This window comes from Equus caballus, chromosome 16, assembly GCF_041296265.1.
Source record: "Equus caballus isolate H_3958 breed thoroughbred chromosome 16, TB-T2T, whole genome shotgun sequence".
NCBI lineage: Eukaryota > Metazoa > Chordata > Mammalia > Perissodactyla > Equidae > Equus > Equus caballus.
The window spans coordinates 98,165,924-98,193,564 of NC_091699.1; the positions used below are offsets into that span (position 1 = coordinate 98,165,924).

General features: G+C 44.8%; 1 protein-coding gene across 11 annotated transcripts in view; it reads left to right on the plus strand.

Moving 5' to 3' along the window:
- Positions 1-27,641, plus strand: part of MME (membrane metalloendopeptidase) — a 136,399-nt gene that overhangs the window by 88,246 nt on the left and 20,512 nt on the right. For 6 of the 11 annotated variants that reach the window (XM_070239164.1, XM_023621147.2, XM_023621148.2 and 3 more), the window contains exons 9-16: positions 7,764-7,898; positions 9,863-9,964; positions 11,619-11,755; positions 11,865-11,958; positions 13,071-13,199; positions 13,705-13,803; positions 16,331-16,411; positions 17,665-17,768. In XM_070239164.1, the coding sequence (XP_070095265.1) occupies positions 7,764-7,898; positions 9,863-9,964; positions 11,619-11,755; positions 11,865-11,958; positions 13,071-13,199; positions 13,705-13,803; positions 16,331-16,411; positions 17,665-17,768 (881 nt within the window). The remainder of the gene's footprint in view (positions 1-7,763; positions 7,899-9,862; positions 9,965-11,618; positions 11,756-11,864; positions 11,959-13,070; positions 13,200-13,704; positions 13,804-16,330; positions 16,412-17,664; positions 17,769-27,641) is intronic. The other 5 variants (XM_070239168.1, XM_070239165.1, XM_023621150.2 and 2 more) reach the window with 1 other exon arrangement.

The following is a 27,641-nucleotide window of genomic DNA, read 5'->3' on the forward strand; positions in this document are numbered from 1 at the left end:
ATCATCAAGCAATATGAAAAAATACATTAAATCTCCAGAACAGAAAGAAAGTAACAAATACACAGAAAACAATCCCAAAGAAAATGAGATATATAACCTAAATGATGATGACTTCAAAACAGCCATCATTAAAATACTCACTGAGTTAAGAGAGAATTCTGACCGACAACTCAACGAGTTCAGGAGCTATGTCACAAAAGAGTTTGATACGATAAAGAAGAACCAAACAGAAATACTGGAAATGAAGAACACAATAGAGGAGATTAAGAAAAATCTAGATGCTCTGAACAGTAGGGCCGATAATATGGAGGAAAGAATTAGCAATTTGGAAGATGGCAATATAGAATTGTTGCAGGCAGAGGAGGAGAGAGAAGCAAGACTTAAAAGAAATGAAGAAACTCTCCGAGAATTATCAGACACAATTAGGAGATGCAACGTAAAGATTATAGGTATACCAGAGGGAGAAGAGAAGGAGAAAGGGGCAGAAAACCTATTCAAAGAAATAATGGCTGAGAACTTCCCAAATCTGGTGAGGGAGATGGATCTTCAGGTGACAGAAGCCAATAGATCTCCAAACTTTATCAATGCAAGAAGACCAACTCCACGGCATATAGTAGTGAAGCTAGCAAAAGTCAATGACAAGGAGAAAATATTAAGGACAGCCAGGCAAAAGAAACTAACCTACAAAGGAACCCCCATCAGGCTATCAGCAGATTTCTCAGCAGAAACTTTACAGGCTAGAAGAGAGTGGAATGATATATTCAAAAATCTGAAGGACAAAAACCTACAGCCGAGAATTCTCTACCCAGCGAAAATATCCTTCAAATACGATGGAGAAATAAAAACTTTCTCAGATAAACAAAAATTAAGGGAGTTCATTGCCACAAAACCTCCTCTTCAGGAAATCCTCAGGAAAACCCTCATTCCTGAAAAATCCAAAAAAGGAAAGGGGCTACAAAACCAAGAGCAGAGGAGATAAGTAGAAGGACAACAACAGAGAGTAGCAGCTCTACATCAGAACAGATTAAACCATGGGACGAGAAACAAAGGAAACTGAAGAAAACCGGAAAACAAGACACAAAATGGTAGTGGTAGGCCCCCACGTCTCAATAATCACTCTAAATGTAAACGGATTGAACTCCCCAATCAAAAGACACAGAGTGGCAGGATGGATCAAAGAACAAGATCCAACAATATGCTGCCTCCAGGAAACACACCTCAGCCCCAAAGACAAACACAGACTCAGAGTGAAGGGATGGAGAACAATACTCCAAGCTAATAATGAACAAAAAAAAGCAGGTGTCGCTATACTAATATCAGACAAGGTAGATTTCAAAAGGCCTTTCTGCCTCTCGCACTTGCTCTGTGCTTTCATTCTGGCAGTTTCCATATAGTGTTTTGAGAACTGCCTGGCGTATCTCCTCTGGCTGTCACTCTAGACTTAAACACCAGCTCCTTCTGGTTGTCTGTCCCTCCCTCTCCCCTGGAGAGGGAGCGTGCTCTAAGGCAACAGAAATCCAAGGATACGTGTTCTTCACGTTTCTTACCTGACAGAATCGTACGTTTTCTTCAATAATTAAGGTTGCTCGCGCACAGACTTCAGGAGCTGGAGGGGACATGAGAGGCTCTGGTCCAGCCCCTCATCTTACCGAGGAGGCAGCGGAGCCCGAGGAAGTGAAATGACTTGTTCAGAGCCGCAGTCGGAAGATCCATGTGTCAGTTAGCAACATTAATTACACGCAATAGAAGCTCTGACTATCTTGGACTTTGTAAAATGTGTTCTTATCTGTCAGCTAACCATAGAGTCTGAGGCACGATCACACGGGGTTGGTTCCAGAGGCTCAGTCAAGTCGTTCGGGCTCTTCGCTTCCAGTCTTCAAGGTGCTACTTCCTTCTGGGGGGCTTCCTTCCCTAGCGTGCTGTCTGCATGGCGGCCTCAAAGATGGTGCTTGGCAGCTTCACCATCCAAGAAAAGGAAATGGCCCCTCCCCGTGTCTGTCCACCCCCGTGGGGAGGACCCAGGCTGGCCTTCCCGAGGCGCCCGCTTCCCCCGACCGTCACTGTGTCCAGTGAACCCTTCTCTGATGGGCTAGTTGGTGCTGCCAACCCGTCTGCATGGCTCGGGAAGGGAGACCCCCTGATCAACATTCCACCGAGAGGAAACAGAACAGAGGGGTCCGCTGAGAAATGAGGAGAAACACCTGCTGCGCTGACCTCACCACGACGCTGCCTCCTGCTCCCCCTCCAGCTTTCCTTCTGGATGTGCTGTTTCTACAAAACCCGGAGAGCAAAGCTCATGTGAAAGTATCAGTTAAGCCAGCTCGTGTGCATGACACCATTGCCAAACAAGACTAGATAAGACTGTCTTTTTCCAGGGTTTATAACCTAAAACCGATATCCAGGGTCGGCTTCTATTGTGTATAATTAACGTTTCTGACTGACCCACAGATCTTCTGGCCTGTGGCTCTGAACAAGTCCCTCGACTTCTTTGGGACTCTGTTTCCTCATCTGTAAGATGAGGGGTTGGACCAAATCCTCTCGTGTCCCCTCCAGTTCCTGGACTCTGTGCACAAGTAATCTTAATTATTAAAGAAAACATACAATTCTGTCAGGTAAAAAATATAAGAATATAGACCTTTGGGTTGACAGGCCCAACTTTAGGCAGGTAAGCCTCCGTGTGAACACGGGATGAACGCGTACACCAGAGACTGATGTGTCTCACCATTTGTCTGTGTGGCTCTCGTTTGTAAAGCTTCCTTTCCCAGGAAATAGACAGAACGTCCGAAATGTCGCCTCAGAAGGGCCTGTTCTCAAGATGGGTCGTGAAAGAGAAAGAAGCTGACTTCTGAGGTGCCCTGATTGTCTGAAAAGATGGCGTAGTCACACCTGCTCCCTCAGAGGACAGGCGTGGTGAGAGTTGAAACAATTCTGTCCCGTCCCAGGGCGTAAACTCCTGTTCCAGGAAAACAATAGGACAGATACATGTTGCCCACAAAAAGTAATCCTCCCATTCAGGAGATTTTTAAATGGAACCAGCCAGCTACCTCACATGAGGAAGTTCCTGTGTGTTGCCTGATTCACTGAAAGGAAGGGCGATCTTAATTTTCTTAAGAAACCACGCAGCTTCGGAAGAGTCTGAACTCTGCACTGGGAACGAGTCGGAATTGTTCTCACAGCTTCTCTTTCTCCACCTAACGCTTCTCAAGGCTGCTTGTTACCTGCTTCTTGTTCGTGGGGAAATCTGTAGGTTAAGACCCAAAATATTGGAGCGTAATTGGGTTATAGATGTGTTTATGGTCTGTATTTGTCAGAGAAGGTAGCCAAGCCAGGGGAGTGGTTTCCAAACCCAAGGACCACCCCATGTGGAAAGACAGAGCTCCCATCATGTGCAATGATAGGGCTCACCTCCTGTGTGCAAAGACAGGGTGCTACCTCGCATGTGCAAAGACAGGATTCACCTCGTGTGCAACGACAGGGCTCCCCTGCATGTGCCGACACAGGGCTCCCCTCGTGTGCAAAGACAGGGCTCTGTGCTGCCACACCTGCGCTTACTCTTCAGGATGGTCCATCATGATTTATTTCACTTGTTTATGCATCGATAAAATACTTATTTGAACAGAGCATTTCAGGACTAAAAGAAAGGTGAGGAAACCACTGGTCTGGCAGCTGAGAGGCTGAGCAGGTGGGGCAGGCGGTGGAGGCGAAAAGCTGTGGGAGGTCGTGCTGTGGGGCGTGGCAGGGGCGTCGAGGCCAGAGTCATGAAGACATGGCGCTCTTGGAAAAACTGGGGGTTCATATAAAAATGGGGACTTTCAGGGATGAGGACAGGACTTGGAACATGGCCAGGATGGTCTGAAGCCGGAAAGCGATGACCCAGGGCTGGTGGCTGAGGGAGAGAAAGCACAGAGCCAGGAAATTCTCACGCTGCGCCTGCTCAGGAAAGAGCACAGGCTGCAGTCTGCCGTTCGTAGATGAGCAGGCAAAGTAGAGATGCCAAGAAAAGGAGGCAGGACAGGTCCTTGTTCACAGGGAGCTTGTGTCCCATGGGGGGAGGTGGACAGGAATACGGTACATGCACGGAGCAGGTTATGAGGGAAGTGAAAGTAGACAACGTGATTCAAGGCGAGTGACGGGGTTAGGAGGAGGGGATAATTTGGAAGTAACTTGCTTTGGTTTTAAAAGATTGCTCTGACTGCTGCCTGGTTGACCTGACAGAGCAAATCTTGGGAGGGAGACTGCTGGCCTCGTCCTGCCCTCTGGGCGCCTGGTGGCTGGTCAGCAGAGCCCCACCCGGTGCAGGCATCTGCATGCAGGCGTCTGCATTTAACAAAACACAAGGGGGCTTAGTTGGCGGACATGTCAGCACTCGCCTCATCGTGGTGGCACTGACGAGAGCTTTCTGAGATCCGTGGACCAGTTTGTAAACAGAAGTCCGTGCAGCCTCCTGAACACGTGCAATGGACCCTAGATGCTCTGCATGAGTCCCCCTCCTTGGCAGCTGGTGACAACCCCAGGAGTCCCCACACGGGTCGAGGGGTCCTCTGTCCCGCGTGTCCCCCGCCCCAGAGTCCTGCTCGGATTGGGCCATTCTCGTCTCCAGCCCTGTGAACAGCTGTGTGCTTCTTGTCTGTGGCCCCTTTGGGGAGCAAGTCTCTTCCTGTGGCAGCTGTCTGCTCCCTGACATGCTGCTCAAACTGGGAAAAATTCCATGCCTTTTTGATAGGAACTCCTCTCTCCTGCTTGGCGCCCCCTGTGTGTTCCCTCAGGAAACCTCCTGGGTGGCATTATTGAATATCCCCCTGCATCTGCACAGCTCAGTCACTTCATGCTCTACCTTACGTCATTTTCTTCCCAAAAAGCAGAAGGCAGAAAGTGGGTATCAGCTGGGGGTCCTGAAACAGACTCTTTGGAACTGAAACCCCTGACCCATAGATTATTGTCACACTAAGGAACCCACGCGTCAGCTGTCTAACTGGAAAGCTGTCTGCTCTTCCTGAGTCTGGCTGTCAGTCATTAACAAAGACGGTAAAGTCTAAAGGACAGTAGTCAAACAGCATTGCTCTCTTCCTATTCGGCAACTCCACCAAATATCAGCTTTCGTCCAAGAAGGAGGAGCCCGGTTTCTGAACAGAGTCGATGTACAAACGTCATAGCTTGATCCTGCAAAATGAAGGTAGTTTTCATCAAAGAAACAATTCGTGGTCTCAGGTTTTGGCAGATTCCATCTCACTGATACTGTGTAATTTAAAAACTCACAAAACTGCTGTTATGGATTTTACCCAACCATTTAAGGCCAATTATCGTCTTTGAACCTGCTATTATAAGTATTGGGATTTACGGTGTTTTATTTTTAAAGGAAAGGCTGGTTAGATATCTAGGTGGATTCTTTTTCACGTAAAGGATTCACTAGGTGAAGGCGTCAACAAGGCTGCCTTGTGACGATCGAAAACATGGCCGACCTGGCCCTTGTCCTGGTAATTCTCAGTGACCAAAATAAAAACTGAATTTCAATTTTAAAAATATCATGGCCAATGTACTATTTAAGTGTTAAAATATGTGTTGATTACTTTCTCCCCAAATCATGACAATTCCTATCATTTGGCATTTTATATTTCTAGAAGTATCTCAAGGAAGAAAATTAAAACCTTACGGTAGAATCATATCTTGTAAAATGCATTTAACAGCAGCAGCGAGCTTGGGCTCTGACAGCTGCTAGATAAATTTGGAAGCCAGGAAAGATAGTCAAGATAGAAGGCGCATGTTTTAATCAGACGCACTGGAATAGTTGCCAGGTAATGGGGCTCATCAGAGGTTGCGGTGTATTCCGTGTAGCAGTGTTAAATATTCGAGCGTCCCAGAAGCTGGCGATAGCATGTGCTCCCAGTTTTCTGGGAAACTTGACCAGCTCAGCAGACGAGAAGCATTGTCCAAATTCTCGTGCTTGCCAATGCCAAGTTCTAAGTCTTTAAGTCCATCTGTAAAGATAAAGATGCTGGAGTAGACCCGGTTTGCAGAGTCGACAAAGTGTAGGAGAGCATTCCTGTTGCTGTTTTCTCAGCTCATTAACAAAAAAGCATCCCACAGAGTGAAAAAAACATCTCAGTAGGTTGATATTGGAAAACTCAAATTACCATTTCCTTCATAGTCAGGAGTAATTCCCTGCTGAATGCAGAAGAATTTATATAATTTGGAGTACAGTTAATTCAAAACACTGCGTGCTTGCGCTTTGCAATAGCGCATCCCAGGAGGTATGAACTCAGACATATTTGTTTACTTCAAAGTGGAGCAAGAATTCTGATTACCTTTTAATAGGAAAAGAATGGAGCTGACGAGCATATCAGAAGACACCCTTTTATTCCTGTTACCTTAGGGATTAGGTTTTTAGTACAGACTCACAGCTGAAAAATAGCTGGTTCTGAGAGGAGCAGACGCACGGATAGCGATGGGAGCTGACAGCCCAGCGTCCGGGGTGTCCATGAGGGAGGAACCGTCTCCCAGGCTGCTCACTGACATGTAGTAAAGGTCACGGAAGGCCAGGCTCTAACCCTCCCTATAGATTGTCCTCGTGGCTTTCAAGTTGATGGTGACTGTGCCCTTGCTTAGGGTCTTGCTTGATGCATGTTTTCATTTTCCTTAACTTTTACGTTTGACCCTCCTGATGAGTCACAGTAGATTCAGCTGTGCCTCGGCGTTCCCGGCAAATGTGAGCCTGCCCTGCTCGCTGATAGTTGGTTAACAAGGATTTAAAACCCTCCTGAAGCCGTGGCAGTGCTAAGCACTGGATAGCCTTCCTTCCTGTTGGCCCTGTGAGCCAGTTTCAGAAGCATAGAGGTGCAGCCCAGCTTCCTGCTCACGCCTGCTTGTCGTCAGGCTGGTGTTGGGAGCTTGAGTTTTCAGTAAAGTTTAATGAGGTGGCGCCATAGTTTATTCTGATTGCCGAGGGACGATAATGGCCGGATGGCAATGGGCTGAGATTTGGGAAAGTGGTTCTCAGTTCCCTGGGGTCCCAGCTTCTCCAAACTGGAGTAAGGCAGTTGTGTATTCTGTAAAAGGTCAATGATATGACAAATTTATAGCTTATTTTCACAAAGTTAAAATCTATGTGAAGATAAAATGGAAAGAATTTGAGTTCTTAGAAGAAAACTGGTATCCAAATGTATGGTATCTTAGAGAGAAATTTCCCAGTAAAGGGGGCCAGCTACGCCATTGACTAAAACCCACAGCCTTGTGTTGGAGGAGCTCATGAGAACAGTCTCATAGAAAAACATGCTTGGCCAGAGGAGACAGATAGGAAGATGTCCCAATAATAGATGAGTCTGTGGCTGTCTCCGCAGGAGTAGCTGAAAAAATATATACGTAAGCAAAGAAAACCCAAGAAAAGAGAAATTTGGTCAAGAAAGTCATTATTTTTTTAAGAAAAAAATACTAGGTTACTGCTTACCAAGTGTTTTGCAACTGCAATTTTTTTAAGGCAATTTAAAATAATGACTAAAAATTGGAAATTATAAAACCTTGTAACTAAATGGCTATAAATTACTTAGTACTTTCAAAGTGATCCTTTATTGTTCTGCTCTGATGCAAAAACATGGACTTTCTAAGACCCTGTGCAGGTTATTTCCATTAGGATTTAGGAGAGGATTTCTATTTTATTTTGCTTTATCTTTTACCAAATTAATATTGAGTTGAAAATAAATTTAAGTTAAAGCACCATGCTGGATATTCAGCAGGTTCTCCAGCAATTTTGTGTTATTTATTTCTTGCAGGCTTGTACAGCATATGTGGATTTTATGATTTCTGTGGCCAAATTGATTCGTCAGGAAAAAGGACTGCCCATCGATGAAAACCAGCTTTCTTCAGAAATGAATAAAGTCATGGAATTGGAAAAAGAAATTGCCAACGTAAGATGCATTTTCTCTAATACACTGAATAATGCTGACCACTTTTTTTTCTTTCTCTTCTCTGTCATCTTTTGAGGGTAAAAAGTGCAACTCCTTAACCAAGTGATAAAGTCGTAGCTCAGTAATGGATCATTGACTTCAAGCGGACCTTTGAAACTGCAGAATTTTACAGTGAACCGGGCTCCTGACGCCAGGAGACGTGCCCAGTTTGACAAACATTAAACTCAGTAGACTTAATTACCTGTTGTAAGTGGACTGCATCAAAATCCTGACTATTTACAGTCAAACTGTTGTTGAGACACAGGACAAGCTTGATTGCCAGCTATTCAGCAGAGCTGCTTTAGTCTTGATATGTACAATTGCACTGTAAGTTTCAGGTGATCGCAGAGATTGTCTCTATCCCTTTGCTAAGAAGGATGAGCCCCTGAGCCTGGCCACATGACAGTGCAGTGTCCCCGGGTTCAGACTCAGGCTGCTGAGCTCGACAGAGATCCCACAGGAGTTTAGCAGCAAAGTCCAAGGGCTGCATTCCTGAGTTCCCTCCAGCTCCACATAGACCCTTGGAGTCTGAGTTGGCGCTCGCTTGCCTGATGCTCCTCTGACGGGGTCTCTGGTCTCAAGCGAATTAGTGCTGTCTAAGCAGCATCCGGGTTGCTGATTGAGCCCACAGCCGGTGCAGTCTCAGATCCACAGAGTTCTCTCCGACATGCGAAAGCAGCCAGCAGTCCCGAATCCCCATCTGCTTACCACTCAGAACCTTGAAGACTGAAGATCTTTGAGGGCAATTTTAGCTTCCCTCGGGCTATGTGAAACCAAAAATCTCCACTCAGAACCAGACTTTGCTCAGGGCTGCAGCTGGATGAATGGCAGTTTGACGAGTTGCATATGGTTCTGTTTTGGAAACAGAATTGCAGAGAACAGTCCATTCCCTGGGTTTTACCACTCATACCCCCAACACCTGCTCCCCCTTGATCAGCCTCAGCCTGCAGCACTGTCTTAGCTCAGCATTGTTTGTGTCTGAATTTTCTCTCCTCTCTCTGACTCAGGTGGAGCTGGATCTTTGCCGTCTTTGAGTCACCTATGCATCTTTAACGGTGTCCCGCATATTATTGCATGCAGGATATGCTCAATAAATAATTTTTTAAATAAATGAATAAATAAGTGACCTAAAGGGGAAATTGTAGCCTTTGTCAGTTGAGAAATAATTCCCACTTTAAACTTTGTCTTTTGTCTCTTTTTCACTTAAAATTGCTTTTTACTCATTTCAACCACTAGTTGGGGAGTTGTTCTTGTGATTTTCCTTTCTTGGTTCATCGAAAAAGTAGAATTGGGTGCTGTGGAGTGTGGAGCAGTAGCAGGCTGGCAGGATAGGGGCACAGCCACACGCAGGGCATGCCAGCATCTCCTCCGACAACTTGCAGCCAGCCTGTGCTGCGTGCTAGGAATTTTCTCTCTCTTACTTGCTTTAAATTCTTGCAGAAACCATTGCATGGCTTTTTTTTTTTCCTGTCTGAATTTTTGGTGGGACACTGAATGGTGCTTGCGGGGGGCGGGGGGGGGGGGGGGGCGGTGCGGAGACAGAGCATTTGAGAGAGAAATTGGAGATAACGATACTCAAGTAAGTTATTTATAATATGAAACAGCCACCGACACAACGGAGCTGGCCTTTAGCCATAGAAGGAAAGAGGCCTGCAGATATTGCTTATGTGGTTTGGCAGTTATCAAAATATAAAAAGAATTTAGAAGAATTTTGTAATTTGATCATTGTTACTGAATACACTTAAAATCTCTTATATTTCACTTTTCTTCTTGATACGACAGAATAAGTTACAAAGCAAGTACAGAATAAAACTTAAATACAATTATGTTACATCTATCCTATATTTCTTCTTTTCCTCATATTTGCTTATATTTTTCTAAGTAATTCTTAGTTCTAAAATAATGATCAAAAATTAAATCCGTAGGCTACAGCTAAACCTGAAGATCGAAATGATCCAATACTTCTTTACAACAAAATGACGTTAGCCCAGATCCAAAGTAACTTTTCACTAGAGATCAACGGGAAGGTAAGTGGCAAGTTTTATGTATCTCTTGTTCCATTTCCAAAATTATAACATTGAAATACAGTTTATTAAAATTCGATGATTTTTTTATTTATTGAAATAAATTGAAGTACAAAATGAATGTAGGTGACACCAACCATTTGACTTCATGACAAGACCTGGGAAAAAAACCCTCTATTTGAAATCATTTTATTTATATTTAGTTAGAGTGAATTTCAAAGGCGAAAGTCTTTTCAAGGCTGCTGTGCAATAATATTAGAAACTATCATCAAAAAGGGTTTGAACAACATTAAAACTGAAAATCCTTCTGGAAGACCATTGTATAGGCAGACACTTGGACAGTCAAATAATAAAAGCACTAGGTTTCTTTTTAACTCCTGAAAAGAATAATTGATTCATAAAACTTGCCGTGTTATCATCAAGGCCATGTGTGGAGGTGTTCAGAGCAATAATGGGGAGATAGAATGCAAGAGATAAGAAAAACTCACCCCATAGATTCCACTTATCAGCAGTTGACATCTTTTTTCTTGGTTGTAATTCACTAGCTGATGTCTAATAATCTCCTCTTGGGGCCGTGCGTCTTTTCTCCTGTGTTAGTTGATGCGCACGATTGGGAAATGAAGCAACATTCATGGGAAAATCTACAAACCACCACATTAAGTGATGGAATTCTCTTTGGCACTAATTACAGTAAACAAGGACTTTTCAAAGGCATGACCTGTTGAGTTAGGAGTTTCTCACCTGGAACTTTTTAATATAATGAGTGTTTAATGAATATGTTTTGAAAGAACGGTTCAAACCACCAAAGGAAATCAGGAAAAGTACATAGCACCTCATTCTTAGCAAGTGATCGTATACTTACAAGTATATGTATATACAAATATATATAAAATCATAGAGCCTAAGATATTGGTAATCTTAAATATTCTCAAACACTGAAATGTGGCATTTCAGCAAGATTTGCATAATCTCCGCTTCTGCTTTCTTTTCTTTTATCCACTGGTGGTTGAATAACTAAAATTCCCATTTAAAGAATAATAGAAAGACAAGATTCCTCCTTTAGGCAAATCTAAATGTAGCTTCTGATGTGTAAAAACTGCATGCCTGTGGACTCAGTATTGATAGTGAAATGTGGTTTGGCTTCCTTGCTGTGCCTTTGCTGTGACAATCGTGTGCTTAAATTTACAGCAGGAGCTCCACTGGGATGGAGGACGTGCTCGAATGGATTGTAACTAATATCCGCTTCTAAAAGATGAACACTTTATACCCATTTAGATTTTTGCATACACCTAGGAAGCTTTCTTTTTAAGGCTGAGTTCTCTTTTCTTCTTTCTTTAAAATTGGTCAGACGAAAAAAATGGCACTGGCTTAATTTCTGGTGCATGTTGTCTCCACTTAGAGACTTGGCTTCTGCTCTTAAATGGTTATGTTAATTCTGCTATCTAAATAATCATGCTGCAGAACTAACTTTCATTCAAAAACTGATTGAAGAAATTGAGAAAAAAAAAACCCAAAAAATCAAACTGACCATTTTTATAATCATAGAGTGATGCAACTGGTGTCTTAACCACGTCTGACCCTGTTAACCATAACTGAGTCTTGGAACCAAGCAGAAAAATCCATAATTATTGAATATTTTCTGCCTGCTTTTTTCCAGCCATTCAGCTGGGCAAATTTCACAAATGAAATCATGTCAACTGTGAATATTAATATTCCAAATGAGGAAGATGTGGTTGTTTATGCTCCAGAATATTTAACCAAACTTAAGCTCATTCTTACCAAATACTCTGCCAGGTGGGTATGTCAGAAAACTCATGTCGTCAAAGTTTGCATTTAATATCACTCTTGAGAAGCTTTGCAGCCTCATCTTTTCTGTTGCTGGGTGGTGGGTTTTTTTATACAGAGATCTTCAAAATTTAATGTCCTGGCGGTTCATAATGGATCTTGTAAGCAGCCTCAGCCGAACCTACAAGGAGTCCAGAAATGCTTTCCGCAAGGTGAAGAAAAAATCTCTCTTTTTCTTAAGACTTGAAGGGTAAAGAGATACATGGTTATGAAGGCTTGCCATGTACGCTGCTAGGATGTGGTGAACTTTGCCAAGAGACAAAATGCCGAATGTTGGTTGTTCTGCACGTGTCTAAGCTGTGTCACCTAGGACAGCCTGTCCTCATGGGCTTCACCACCCGGTGATGTCCACCCTGCCACCAGGACTGAACTGCCCTTGAAGGAGATGCGTTTGATTAATTTGAGCGGTTCGTGAAAGAGTACTGGCTTGGTTTTTTGTTGTGTTAAAAGTAATTGCAGGGGTATCTATCTCAATTAATTTGATTTTCAGGTGCTCATAGCACAGTAGATATACAGATGGATGGACGACATTGGTGTGGACAGTGCCCTGAGAATGCACCTCCCTGGACACACCTGGAGGCCTTTTATTGGCTGTACCTGCATGATCCTTCCCCTCCTGTTGTGAGAGGGGAAGGCAGGAAGAATTGAGGAAGGAGGAATTCTGGCAAACGTATTGGTTGGTGTCAGGGAAAGGAAATAACCCTCTGATTAAAATTTTTAGTTTTTACCCATTAAAAGAAAGTGCAGACACATTTTTAAAATTAAAGAATGTAAAAATGATGCTTTGCTAAATTTCCCTTACGTAAGTTAATCCCCTTATCGGTACTTAAATTTATACACATGCAATTCTTCTAAGCCCTGGAAGTTCAGCTAAAACGTTAAAAGACAGGAATGTGTTTTCTTATTACCATATTTCTCCCCTGCCACGTTTATTGGACATTACTTCACGTTTATTTCGTGCAGTGGTAACAGTGTTATTTTGTTGTTGTTGTTTTCTAAACTGTCTGGAAGGATATTAACTTGTAATAGCCAGAAGTTCTACTGGGACTTGCTCCTGAAAATATCCCTCATTTTCGGATCCTTTATACGTAAACGGTCCAGCTGGATTATGTTTTCTCGTCTACAAGGACACAGCGCCTTGTGGGGAGAAGCGGTGACTATTGCAAGAACTTAGGAGACACAAAGAGTAGAGTCTGTGAACCTGGGCGCTTCCCGCGCCCCCGCGCCCTGCTCTGGTCCAGCGCTGCCTCCTCCTCTCCCGCAGGCCCTTTATGGAACAACGTCAGAAACAGCCACCTGGAGACGCTGCGCAAACTACGTCAACGGGAACATGGAAAATGCTGTGGGCAGGCTGTACGTGGAGGCGGCCTTTGCTGGGGAGAGTAAACACGTGGTAATGTCCTCAGCGAGACGCACTGCCGAACCTGTTTGCGTAGATGGCAGTTACAGTAGGCCATAATTTGGCTAAAATTTTACTAATTGGCAGAGGACCTCTGAATCGCAATTTGCCATTGTTTCCCAATAAATCTCATCCTCCCCACCCCCAGGGTCTGGTTGTGTTTCTGATACTAATATTGTTTAGTGGAAAACCACCTGTCCCGTCCGAGAGGCAGTGGAGTCAGTGTAAGTCGCTTATGAACCCTTCTGTCAGCGAAAGTGAGCAAGAGTCAGTGTTTTCTTAAAAACCCAGAAAGTAACCTCAGGTTAATCATTAGTGTTGCTTATAGCAGTGTTGCTTTAAAAGTATGATTATCCACATTTATCCATTTGTCTATAAATTTACATTTTTAACATATTGTTGAGTTACCTTAAGACAGCTTATAGCTCTATTTTTTAAAATTTGTGTTACAAAAAAGCTAATTAATGGCCTAAATGGTCTTCTTTTCCTCTGGTTTGAGGTTGAGAATTTGATTGCACAGATCCGGGAAGTTTTTATCCAGACTCTAGATGACCTCACTTGGATGGATGCTGAAACGAAGAAGAAAGCAGAAGAAAAGGTAAAGAGGAGGACAGGGTAAACTGTCAAAGAAAAATTTGTTTATGAGAAAAGATTAACTTTTAAGAAAGTTCGGAAAAAAATATAATCAAGGATTGCATAAAATAAAAGCAACCTCCTTCAAAATGTAGTGTTTCCAGGAACAGCGTTCATGGATGAAGATTTTTTTCTATGATTTTCATCTTTTATCAAGTCTTTGCGACCAGCTCCTTCTCTCCGTGTTCAGTGCAAAACTTTGAAAGATCTCCAATTTTCCCTTTTTTTCCAAGGGAGACATCAAAGAATAAGAAGAAAATCTTGTGTGAACAAGTAAATAATTAAAAGATGCTATCATGGTTCATTTTCTTCCTCCTTTATGAAACATATCTGCTGGGCCTCTACCACTGTCTAAAAATATCCCCTTAATTTTTAATGCAAATTTCCAGCTAAGTTTTTTAAAACATGCCCTATTTAGCTTTTTAGATGGCCTAGGGAGAAATAATACTAAATTTCTTTCAGGTAAATGCGAGGTGGTATATTATTTGAGTATTATAAGTTGATCTATAGTTAGAAAGAGGCTGAAGGAGCCTTTTTATAACTATTCCTCTCTACCTCATTGTGCACCTTTGATTAGGACTTTTAATAGCTTGCATAAGAATAACGGTGAGATTTCTAAGGAAATCTTAGGTTTAAATTTAGGGAGATCATTTGTCTTGATAATTATGTAAAAACTAGAAGTAACGTGTCCAGTGGAACTGTACGTGCTTCATGAGCGATATTCACAGGCAGCTTGATTATGCCTTTGTAGTTCTGGCGGCAGGAGGAACAGACAGTGCTTTGACCTGATGCTGGGGTCCATGAACCTATTCTAAGAGCATCAGGCTGAGATCTAGCTCTCTTCCAGGCTCACTCACGTGGGAGGACTGTCTTTTCAGCTCTCACAGAGCCCTGGTGGCTGGGCGAGAATTTAGGCTCCCCCGCGTCGCTGTCTCTCTATCGCTCTGTGTCCTCAGAAGCTCGAGCTGGATTTGCTTCCGGCACGTTCTAACTCTGCGGACGTGTTCTGTAGCCAAGTGGATTGTTCTTGATTGTCATTTCCGAAGGGAGTGTCACAAAACACTGAGCCTGCAGGTTGTTCCATGAAAGTCCCCTGGTCAAGAGCGTTTAGGAGACACTTCCTGCGGGAAGGCTCCCTGACCCAACCCTAGACCAGGCCATGCGCTCCTGGGCTGGGATTTTATGGCCCAGACGTGACCCTTGAGAGTTGGTCCTCATGTCCCTGCCTGTCATTGCTCTGTACGGTCAGCCCTCTGGGGCAGAAATCTTTGCCTGGCGTCGTATCCTCAGCCCCTTATAAAGTGCCTAGCTCGTCGTGGACCCTGAACACATACTGAGTGACTAAGTGGGCAAATTGAGTCTCCTCTTGGACACTTAGAACAACCTAATCTTGAACCTAAGGAGCCCTGCAGTGACGAACCCTGCTTAATGTTTTTGTCACAGCGTTTACCCAAAGTCGTTCACGATAAATTCTTTTTCTGTAGTACCTTTTACTTCTGTAGAGTTCGTGCCTCTTAGAACACCCTCTGGAGAACTCTCTCATGGAAAAGAAAGTGCCATTGAGGGGGCTGATCTGTAATGAGCTTGTGGCTCGAAAACCTGCATGACAATGACCTTGGCCTGAGTGACTCAGTGACACATATCCCGTCTGGTCCACTGAGGAAATCCTGGGCTGAGGAAGCAGATCTGTAATAAAACCCATTTGATGGCAAACACACCTGTTTGATGGCAAACCAAATGACTCAGAGATACAGGCTTAATCCCCTGTGAAAAATTAAACCAGAGCAATGTGCTATCATAGAATCAAAAGTCAGATATCTTTGAGAAATAAAAAAATGGAAGTGGAAATAGCAAGTAGTAAGAATGAAATAATGAAAATAAGTAAAATCAACAATTTTAAAGTAATAAAAAATAGAAATGGTAGTAAGCAAGTGTTAGATAGGAGCTGGTGTCACAGGAAAACTATTTTCCACTCGTTTAATTAATGCCATTCATTTAACTTTGAGAAGATGGGTGCACCGGCTCTGGAGACCAAAAAAAAGATAAAAATTCGAGGAGCCAATATTCAGGAAAAGTGTTGGCACTAGACCTGCGAGCCCATATCTGTGTTCTCAGCCAGTTCAGTGAGGTGGAAAGATAATTATAAGATGCTAGAATGGGAGCTCTAAATATTAACCCTTCTGTAAAATTGAAGAGGAAAGCTTTCAGAGAAAAAGTCGATAAAGTACAATACACGTGGAACAATGACTTGTCCGTTTTCGTGGAAAGCTGCAGCCTGTGAGAATGGGGCATTGGAACCTAAGTTGCAGGCCTATTTTGTGTTTATTTTGAACCCCAAGAAGAAGCCATTGCAAAGATCTCTAGGTGATGTTGGATATTCTTTTCGTAAACAGTGTAAATCAAGTTATTCGATTGCTAGTCTTGGGCAAATTACAGCGTTTGTGTTTAAAGTTACACAATCATCCTCACATTCAATATTATAATTTTCACAGGCCTTAGCAATTAAAGAAAGGATTGGCTATCCTGACGAAATCATTTCCAATGACAGCAAACTGGATAATGAGTACCTCGAGGTAAATCTGTGAAGACTCTGGAGTAAGATGCCCGGGGCTGGTGGTAATGTCATTACCAACAATGGTTTGCAGAAGTTACGTGAAATGACCTAAAACGTAGGCCTTCTTGTATGAAGCCTTTGACACAGGAACCAGAACTGTTTGTTTCAGTTTCAGCCTTTTTTTTCGTTGGCCCTCTCTGTGCTGAGAAATTTAAGAATTTGTTGCTTTGACTTCCACGTGTGCCGTTTTAAGCGTAGTGAGAGTGACCTTTGCCCTTTGAAGGGCGTCAGGGTGGACACCAGAGCAATGACCAGCAGGGTACCCAGGCTCCTCATCCCATCTGTTCAGGCCTGAAAAGTCGGGTCTCCAGGTTCCCTCCCACCGTCTGCCTGTTCCTCCCCTGGTAAACCAGGTTGTGCCTTCTCCATTTAAAAACCAACAAAACGCACTGTTTGGGAACTGGGAAGTGTTTTATTCTCCTCGGTAATGTGACAGTGCAAAGAGTATTGATTGAAGTCACTACAGCACTCATTGCAGACTCCCTGAGGGTCCTGTTGCTAACCTGTGCTCACCAAGGTGGCCCTGGTGACAGCAGGGCAGTCCTCCCCAGATCTGGGGACAGGGATTCCTGGCCTGACCCGGGGGCTTGCCAGCCAGTGTGCTCGCCTCCCCTTCTCCTGAAGAAAAGCTTGACTGATTATTTTACATGAGCTGCTGCTGCGAGCAAGTGCCGGGGCGCTGGGGGCCGGGCTCTAGTGGTGGAGCGCAGACTCCAAGCCAAGCTGCCTGGGTTCAGATCCCTGCTCCCCACTCGCTCACCTGAGCGAGTGACCGAATTGTCTGTCTCAGTGTCCTCAGTCTTAAAATGGTGATAGCCGCCCATCTTCATGAAATTATGACAAGGATTAGAAGAGTGAAATATATATTCAAGTGCCTAGAACAGCACCTGGCACGTGGTAGGAGGTAGACGAGAATGTGCTGCTGTTGCGTCTGTCATGCAAGGGTTGACATCCACATTATAGGGCTCTGCGGACACTGGGTTTCGTTTGATTAATTATGAAAGAATAGACTGAGGTGGCCATTCGGCTGGAGCAGCCTGAGCTGTGACATAGAGCTGGGCTGGTGGGACTGAACCCTTCTTTGGTGAATTTTAATGCTCTCTGTTACTTTATTAACTGATAGAATTTGAGAAAATATCCCCTATGTTTTTTAGCAAAAATTTTGAAGGCACTGATTTTAACATTTTTCCCCAAATCTTTTATGTAATGTAGTTGAACTACAAGGAAGATGAGTACTTTGAGAACATCATTCAAAACTTGAAGTTCAGCCAAAATAAACAACTGAAGAAGCTTCGAGAAAAGGTGGACAAGGATGAGTACGTATATCCCAGTGTCTCCTGTGTTCCTTCAGAGGAGGGCCTTCTCGCTCCTCTCTGTTGGATTAAGAGAAAGAGCCTGACTTAGAAAACGTTACAAAGGCCCCTCCTTCTTCAGTGAGAGCTCGGAGGGCATCTAAGAGTGTTAGGCTAGAGAGGGCTTGGGGATTTAGCCCGATTTAAAACTTTTCATGAAGGTCCTCAGACTGCCTCATTTCTCTGGTTTCTTCTCGTGTTTCGGCCTGTCCCCCCGACTCTGCTTGTGGACAGGCTCTCAGGAACGCCTTTGCCCTAGGAACCCACAGCTCCTTCAAGTCTTCTCCGAGGCCTTTCTTGCTGTACTCAGAGCTCCTCTGCCCACAGCCACCTGTTTCCTGTCGGTCGGTCACCCCACAAGTCCGTCCCCTCCTAGACTGCTCCGTGTGATGTCTCTTCAACCTGTGGTGGCCACGTAGGAGGCGCCAGGATCACTCCCACTCACAGCCTCCAAACACTCTTAATCTCTGCCTGTTAGTGGGGTTAGCACTTCGTTTGTTAGTTTAAGGTGTATTGTTCAGTTAAAAATGGGCGTGTCTAACATATTGATCAGCGAATGTGTTTGTGCATTTGAGTCCCTAGAATGGCTTATGTTGACTTTTTCCCGCTGAGTTTTAACCTCCTAGAGAACAAGGCTGTTCCTTTTGACCGTTAAAGCCTCGGCCGCAGCACAGTGCTGAACACGTAGAAGGTTTTCAGTTAAAGCTGGATTAACGAGTGAGTGAGCAAGTGAAAAATGCACTAGCTGGACGTGTGTGGCGACTGACACGAAGGCGTGCCAGAGTTCACGCGTGCATCCGTTTATTCTTTCGGTTGTTCATCTGTTAAACTCGTATTTTGGAACACGGACTAAGTCCAGGTGTGGTTGGTACTGGGAGAGTCAAAGGGGACATTTGATTGTGTTCCGTTATGACAGCAGAAGACAGGAAGGACATGGTGTAGTCAACTACCCCCCGCAGGGAAGTGTGCCGGGAAAGGTACAAAGTGTGTGGGACCGGTTGATGGCGGGACTGTCCTGTTCTCAGCAAACCGAGTACAGGCGGGACAGAACTCCCAAATGGAAATGCCCATACATTTCAGTTCTCACACCGCGTTTTGAACCCTTCAGGCACCCTGAGGGGGAGACCGCTTTCTTTTGCTGACCCCTGGGTTTGTGCCTCAGTAAACGTCTTGTCTGGTGCTAAACGGGCTGCAAGTGTCAGAAAAGGTTCATGTCCCAGCCGCCATGTGGGTGATGTCATAGTTGGTTGTTAAATCCTGTCTCTGGAACCCCATAAAAAGTCATCAAAAAGAATACTCTGTGGGCAGATGTATAATCTGGGAAGTTTCTTACAAGTCTGAATATTTTTATTTCTTTAAAAATACTTACACTTAATAATTGTTAGCACCGTGTAATTTATCTACAAACATTCCCAGATATTCTTCCTCAAAATGGTTAATATAACCAGCATCCACATCACCCCAGAAGATTTCTTCGTAATTTTAAAAATAGCTTGACGTTTCCTTTTGAAGTTGCTGTGGTCCCCGTTCCATATCGTTTTGTAATATAGTTTGCGCCTTTCATTCCCTTTCCTCATACATGTCAATTTTCTCCGAGTCCCTTTCTCGTTACGACGGATAATCGAAGCCAGAATTGTACACGATATTTTTGTGACATGTGGTCGATGGCTCCCATGGCTCAGGGGTACTTTTTGGATCCTTTCTGTCAGCGTCTGCTCCTCGGTCCCAGTGCGATGTGACTTGTGAGGTCCTCTGCTGCCAGGCTGGGTTCCTTCCCCGTCTCCTGCCTGTAGGCTGAGTGCAGGGTTCAGACTCCGCCTGCACAGTCAGGGCACCTGGGCAGCGTTAGTGCTGGTGCTGACTGCTGGCTCCACCCGCGAGGGTCATGTCCTTCCTGTGGGTGTGGACCCAGGCCCTGGTGTCCCCTCCTTGAGCGAGAACCCCTGAGTTAGTGCTAGTTCCTTTTTGTATTGAATCACACTTGTTCACATTTAATTTTGTGAAATTTTTTATAAGACAGTGCCCTTAATTTGGCAATTAGGTTTAAAGTTTAAACTTTCCAAAATACCAGGAGCACTTTTGACAGTGATTGCATCGAATCATGAGGACAACACCGCACAGGACACAGCATCCTAAAAGTTCCTCAGGTTTTATGGAGGTTTCCTGCATGAAAGTTTCTGACTTATGCTGCATCTCCTTAACAGTCATGAGTCACTACTCCGTTTCCTTCCTTTTTATGTAACATCAAGTTCAGGTCCTCACAGTGTGTGTTTAGGCAGATCACATCCCCACTTCTGCTTTGTTCACATGGCCTGTAGCTACCTCTCGGTGAATTACATTTTCAGATGCTTAAGATCCTCACTCCCAAGGTCTGGTAGGAAAAATAGGTATCCATGCCCAAAACTGATGGGCTAGAAATGAGAAAAACTATTGATCAGAGTAGGGTTATATTGTAAGGTATTGAGAAAAATGAGAAGGCATTAGATTTTCAAGGGAGCAATTAATTTAAATAAATTCAGTCAATTAACCAAATAGTAAGCTTCTAGACCTTTTCCTTTCTCACGCCACATGCTCTCGCTAGACAAGCCGTCCACTGCGTGGCATCTTCTACAGTCGTCATGACCACTGAACGCTTGTACCTGGCCCAGGTCAGTTTTCTGAGCTCCACACCCAGATGTCTAGCTGCCTGTGAAACATCCCACATGGGTGGTCCATCTCCCTGCAAACACAGCATTTGCCATTCCCCCGTATTTTCCAACAACTTCCATCTTATTGCTACCGAGACAGAAACCAGGGCCTCATCTTATCATCCTAGACTAGTCTCTTCCTCTCATCTCTGACACCTACCATGCATGATATCTACTTCAAATCCTCGTCCAAAAGGAAAAAGCTTACATCCACCGGCTGCTACAGAAATGTCACGCAGGTGGCAAATGGAAGGACGAAACTAATCTTACCGTCCCCATGGTCACTGCCCTAATTCAAATATTTCTCATCGTTCACCAGTTATTACAGCCTTTTCCCTAATCTTGTCGCCATTGGTCTCACGTTCCTTCAGTGTATTCTCCATACTGCAGCCCTGAAGAGCTTTTAAAGGCACAGATTGAGTTATGTTATTCCCTGATGAAAACATTTTGGTGCACCCGTGTTGCCCGTCTCCCGGGGCATGTGCAGGTTCTGCACACCTCCCGTAGCTCTCGAGAACTCCTGTAGACCCTGCCACCCTGCAGCAAAGCTCCGGCCGTGAGGACTACTTCCGTGTCTTTGCTCCGTCTTCTCCTCCTCCTCACCTCTCTCCTGGACCACCCTCTCTGCCCTTGTTCATCTAACAGAAACCTTCACGTGGTCCGTCTGAACTCGAGCGTCCCTCGTTCCTCGTGGCACCCATCACACCTTCCGCTTCACCTGGTGCCTGCACTCTACCCTACACACATTTCAGTCTTTAGCTGAACGAGCCCTGGTTGAAAAAAGAAACCATGTAATTGTGTCACCAGAGCTTGCATGTTGATGGACAGAATGTAGACCCCTCCTAAATGTTTATGGAGTGAATAAACGACAGAAGAGCCAGTTTGTAATAATACCAGTAAAGTTAACTCAGCCAGTAAGGTAAAAATTGCCACGTCCAAGCATTTCACCATCAAGGTTGGTGAAATCTCTGTCCCTCTCTCTGTTTAGCAAACTGAAAATTTGAGGAAGTCAGGGCCTGAGTCAATCATTGGCTGAAAGCACCCCTGTCTGCCCATTTGAGCAGAGGACAAGGGGTTAAATTTAAAAAGGTCTTGGTTCCTGTGGTTTCTGAGTGCCTAGCATGTGTTTCCAAAATTACCTCAAACATTATGTTCTTTGGGATTTGGTGCCAGTTTTTAAAGAATTTCAAACGTCATGTTATCAGATGGAATAAGACCAAATTGACAATGTACTATCCAATGGCAAGATTACTTAGATACGTATCTGAAATAATTTACTTCTGGCAACACGGTTACTCACGTAGAGTCCGTAGAACAAACTTAAACCTCCAAAGAGATCAATGTACAAGAGCCAAATGAAATGAATTCCTTTTCTTGTTTTTAGACTTGGTGTCACGTCGTCAGTTTCTCGGGACAGGACTTTCCTAACACAGTTGACAGGTGGTGCCGTTGTTTGTAAGTCATGACCTTTGAGCTTGGAGTTGCTTTTCATAAAACACAAAGACTAATTTCATTGTGCATCCTTCTTGCTGTTATGCGTCAAAATAACGACACCCTGACACTGACAGCAGCCAATTCACTAAGCGTTTTTCTGAGCATCTCGAACGTGCGGAGCACTGTGCAAAGACCACCTAGAGGGTGGAGGCGAGTAGGATGTGGCCCTCGACGGGGAGTTCACAACCCAGTGAAGGAGGCGGGTGAGTAACAGTTAAGTCTCTGGAAGGCAGAGTTTGGTTGCTGCTACTACGAGGAAACAAAGAGCTCGGACAGCACTGTTTTTAAAACCACCATTCAACCTTCACTTATTAACAAAACGTTCTCTGGAAGCAGCATGTCAGTATTTAAATTAATATTGAGAGCAGAGGATCCAAACAGGACGGTTGGTTCATTCCTGTTTCCCCCTCGTTGCCTCCAGCCGTCTGTTCTCAGCCTGGGCTGACGGGTGTGGAAGCCCCTGGAGCAAGTGGGGCTGCTGACAGCTGTGGCTCTGTGTGGTCCCCCCCAAAAAGGCCCCACCTCCAGACGTGGCAGGGAGCTCGGACCCTGTGAAGTGACACCATGATTTTGCCAGCACAGTGAGTCACCGCGTCTCGGGGTCCCCGTTCTTCCAGTCACTCCCTGTGGCCTCTGACGAGCCGGGCAGTTTCCTTATCCATAAAACGACCAAGGTTCTTTCTGGCATCAAAATTCTACGGCCCTCACTGTGAAGCTTTGAGCAGAGCCAGGACGGGTTCCTCCCTGGTGGCCACGTCAGGTGGCCCAAGAGAAAGAGCATGCTCTGGAGAGGTGGGGAAGTCCCTCACTTCTTGCTAAAACATCCCTTCTGATTTTCTCCTTCACTGATATTTCTAGAGTCAGTCTTCTTCCCAGTCGAGCCCTGTATCAGAGAACTTGACTATCTCGAGAAACACAGTCGTGCAGGATCTGTGGGTGAATGAGCCAGCGCCGAGATGGAGGTGATGGGACCTGTCCAGGTGGGCGTGCAGTGCGGAGGCTCAGGGCTTGATGCGTCTCCACGCAGGCGCACGTGCGGGAAGATTGGGAAGAAAGGCTGTCTGGCTCATCGGTACTACGCAGCCAGGAAGACGGAGCCCAGGTACCAGTTAGACCTCACACAGACAAGCCGCTCTGACTCCCCGTGGCGTTTAGACCTCACATGGACAAGTCACTCTGACGCCCCATGGTGGCGTCTGTACTGGCCTTGTGTTGTGCATGGGTTGTAACAGATGAAAAGTTTAGATTTCTGTCTTTTATTCTCCAATTAAACCAACAGACTTTGCAATTTTCCAATGTGTTTTGGGGTCATAAACAAAACACGTGTTATCAGTAAAAACATTTCTGCTTTTAATTAGCACTCAGGAGGATTTTGCTTTGTTTTCAAGGAAGAAGGGGAGGTAGAGGGGGAAGCTAAATAATCTAAAGGTTGAAGTTTTAAACTGGGAGAACCTTGCAGAAGAGTTCTGGAACTTTCTATCAGTGCACCCTCTTGAGAGGACCGTGTCCAGACGGTGCTCGGCTTCCGGTTCCACAACTCTGCAGCCTGCGGAGCCACAGTGCCTCTCGGGGCCCAGTGCTCTGCGCCTTCCCCAAGTCCCGGGATGAGGAGCGGCGGCGCTCTGGAATGCCTGTCGTGCTCTCAGCACTGTGCTGGCCCTGCAGGGACAATTAAGAACAAAACAGGAAGTAAACAAGTGGGACCACATCAAACCAAAAACCTTCTGCACAAGAAAGGAAGTAATCAGCAAAATGAAAAGGCAAACTATGGAACGGGAGAAAATATTTGCAAACCATGTATCTGATAAGGGGTGCATCTCCAGACTGTATAAGAAACTTCTACAACTCAATACCAAAAAAACTAATAACCCAATTGAAAAATGGGCTAAGGACTTGAATAGACATTTCTCCAAAGAAGAAATACAAATGGCCACCAAGTATATTGAAAGATGGTCAACATCACCAATCATCAGGGAAATGCAAGTCAAAACCACAGCAAGAGATCACATCACTCCTATCAAGATGGCTGTTATCAGGAACAAAAGAAGACAATAAGTGTTGTTGAGGATGTGGAAAAAAGGGAACCCTTGCACCGTTGGTAGAAACACAAAATGGTGCAGCTGCCATGGAAAACAATATGACAGTTCCTCAAAAAATTAGAAATAGAAATACCATGTGACCCAGCTATCCCACTTCTGGGCATATATCCAAAGGAATGGAAATCAGGATCTCAGAGAGATGTCTGCACTCCCATGTTCATTACAGCAGAACTCACAACAGCCAAGATGTGGAAACAACCTAAGCGTCCATTGACAGGTAAAGAAAATGTGGTATATGCATGTAATGGAATACTGTTCTACCTCAAGAAAAAATAAAAGCAGTTCTGCAATGTGCAACAGGATGGATGAACCCGAGGACCTTAGGCTGAGTGAGATAAGTCGGACACAGAAAGACAAATACTGCATGATTCCACCTATATGAGGGATCCGAGAGTCAAATGGATAAAATCAGAGGATGGTTTGTACGCTTAAAATGTGTTAAGAAGATGGCTCTCAAGATAAGCATTCTTACCACAGTTAAAAAAACAACCAAACATGGGACGTCCCTCCCACATTGAGTTACTGTCTAACGAGCGGGACAGACGGTCGACTTAGGATGGGAAGTTACATCGTTGCCAAGGGTTATAGGGGGTGGAAGAGGTTTTAGCTCTTTCTCGAAAGGTCCCAAGATTATCCTAAATCAGGAGAAAAGTCACCAAAGGAAGTTCTGACAGAGTGATCCCCCTACACAGTAGCTCCACGTTGGTACTTTCCCTGAATTTGGCACGTTACGCACGTGAGGGCACACATACGTGCATGTGCACACGTATAAAGTTATTGACTAAAAAGACGGTGCCTTACTGCCAAACTGACAGCCACAAACAACCACCTGCGCCTCCTGGAAGGAGGTCGGAGTGTGGTTTCTCCTGCCTTTGTGGAAAGAGAAGTGGGTTTTCCTGGCTGAATGTCAGAACGGGCGTCCTGGCTCCACCTTCAGACGGTCAGGTGGGTCGCCCAGAACAGTTCAGTTATGTTAGCGACTCTCGGGCAACAGCGAACGCTCTAGTGAGGCTCTTTGGTCCCACTGTGCTTTTGTCTTTGGGTGAAAAATCACGGCTTATGGAACAGCGGAAAGAGCTTGCGTTACAGAGTCTAGAGGGAGGCAGGATGGTGGGAGGTGGGGGTAGGGGAGTGGGCAGCTCTGAGTTAAGATTCCTGCTCTGACGCTTGTTAGCTGTGTGAACTTAGACAACCTGTATAATGCCTCTGAGCCTCCATGATTCCTTTATAAACTGAGGATAAGGACATCTGCTTCTGCCTTGTGGGGTCGTCGTGTTGTGTGTTGTGAAGTGTGCCCACCACACAACTTAGGTTCTCATTAAAAAGTAGATGCTGTTGTTGTTACGGTCTGGTCGTGGTGGGCCTTTGGGGTGGTGTGGAGGCCACCATCCTGAAGCTTGTTAGGGTGACAGGGCACCCTAAGTGTGAAGCACTTTAAAAGGGAGCACTTCCATTTTTAAAGAGTGATTTGCAAGGACACAGCGTTCATCATCGTAATGAGTTTTGTGTGGGATGCAGATCGACAGCTGAGAAGCAGGGGTTTGATTGGAAGATGAGACGGTCCTCTGTGTTGTTGGCTTGCGTGCTCTGTTCCCAGTTGTATCACTTAGTTTATAAGTGTTTTAGGAAAAAGAGTTTGATAACTATGCTGTGCCTCAGTTTTCCCACCTGAAAATTGGAGGTGCCGTCTGTCTTATGTGGATGGTTTGAAAATACTGAGGATCTGTAGAAAACTTTGAAGTTTTGATGACAGAATGTTAATAAATGTAAAGAATGCCAGTGGTTATTTCAGTTATAAAATGAGAATCCTCGTTTCCAGGAGTACTTGAGGAAGACAGAGAAAACCGTTGCATCGTGCTGCTGACTTCAAAGGAGTTCCCTCGAGACCGCTAGGTGCTGAGAAGTTGAACGCTTGCAGGGAAAGGGGTGTTAACGATTTTGTTGTTTTGGGTTTTAAAGGCACACACGAGTGAGGGAAGGAGAACTTTTAGTTCAGGTGCTTTTGCAATCCGGTGGGTGTGTTAGATCCCAAAGGCTCTAGGGTCAGACTGCTGCTTTCCTTCCCTGCCATGAAATGATGTCCGTGTGCTTCCACCTCATTGCCAGTCAGGTTCCTTCAGGGTAATAGAGAGAGAAGAGGAGCCCCTGGTCCCCTCTCCAGGGTCCTTCAGTTTATCCCCCGTCCCATTGTCAGTCCAGCGTGGAGGGCCCCGCTGCCTATGCCGGCCCTTCATGCCCCCAGACAAGAATGAGTTTACCTGACAAAACTATATCTCAGAAATTAAAAGCAAAGTTTTCTTGCTTCTCACTCTCCCATCTTCACGCCACACACACCCAAACACCTACGCACACAGAGCCCCGGAGGCAGGAAGAGCAGCCAAAGGACAGGTGGCATTCGGGGCCCCTGTCGGGTCCAGCCCTGCTCTGGGAGGCGCGGGTGCCTGGCCTCCATGCTCCAGAGGCGGCTTCGGGTCCCGTTGTTTCAGGGCAAGAATCACCACCATTTGGTCTGCTCTTCTCTTGTGCGTTTTCTCTTTTCTGTGCTTCTATTCAGAGTCAAATTTGGCCGTGTTCCATAAATGGAAGCTTCTCCTGAAACGTTGAGGTGCTTCCACATCAAAAGAACTTATGGGTTTTGTTACATCACCATTTAATCTGAGAAGTATTTTCTTTGCCTTATTAATTTAGCTTTTACATTAACATAGAGAGAGAGTTCGTGATTGACCACAAATACTAGACCTTGAGCCTGGAGCTGTTCTCCTCGCTTTACTTAGGGTGCAATGGTCCAGTCACATTTGGGTCACAGTAAATTGCAGTACTTGAGGTTCCAGTCATCCCCAGGGGCAGAGTGCCCTGTGCTTTTGAATCTGGGTGGTTACCAGGGACGGGCGGTCTGGGGACGCACCGTGAAAGATCTCGGGGGAGATAAGGCAGACACTGCTCTGTGAGCCTAATCGCCACAATTTGGAGTTCATTTGAGTGTCCTTTGGTCATAAATAGCTTCCTATTTTCTTGAAGGTATAATTCACTGTGGACATTTTAACGTGTAAAACCCTCCGTGCTGGAAAGTTACAAACCTTAATCAAAATGCAATCTCACACCCCTCAAAGCCATGTCCAGAAGAGCAGGAAAGCACTAAAACAAAAGGTATGACATATATTCTTACAAAACCAATAAACAGGAGCTGGGCGCTGTCAACCTCATCCGCCTGCCTCGCGCTGTTGAGATCTGTTGCTGTCTGAAACATTAATTTCATACGTCTAGTTCCTTTCCTCCATATTACACTTGTTAAAGAAAACATTTTGGATTGGCACCTTTTGCATTTCAGTGTTAGCATTGTGCCTGAGTCCCGAACCAAAGGATTTGGTGATTTGATGTTATATGTGATCACCCAGAAAGGTCCGTGCAGAGGATGTGATCACGGAGTCAGAAGTTCATAATTGAGAAACTGAACCTTAAAACGACTGAGACCTGGAAACATGTCAAATTAACTTTTATAACAATTACAATTTTAACAATTATAAGCTTTTTGCATGTAAAATCTGCTGCCCCATTTG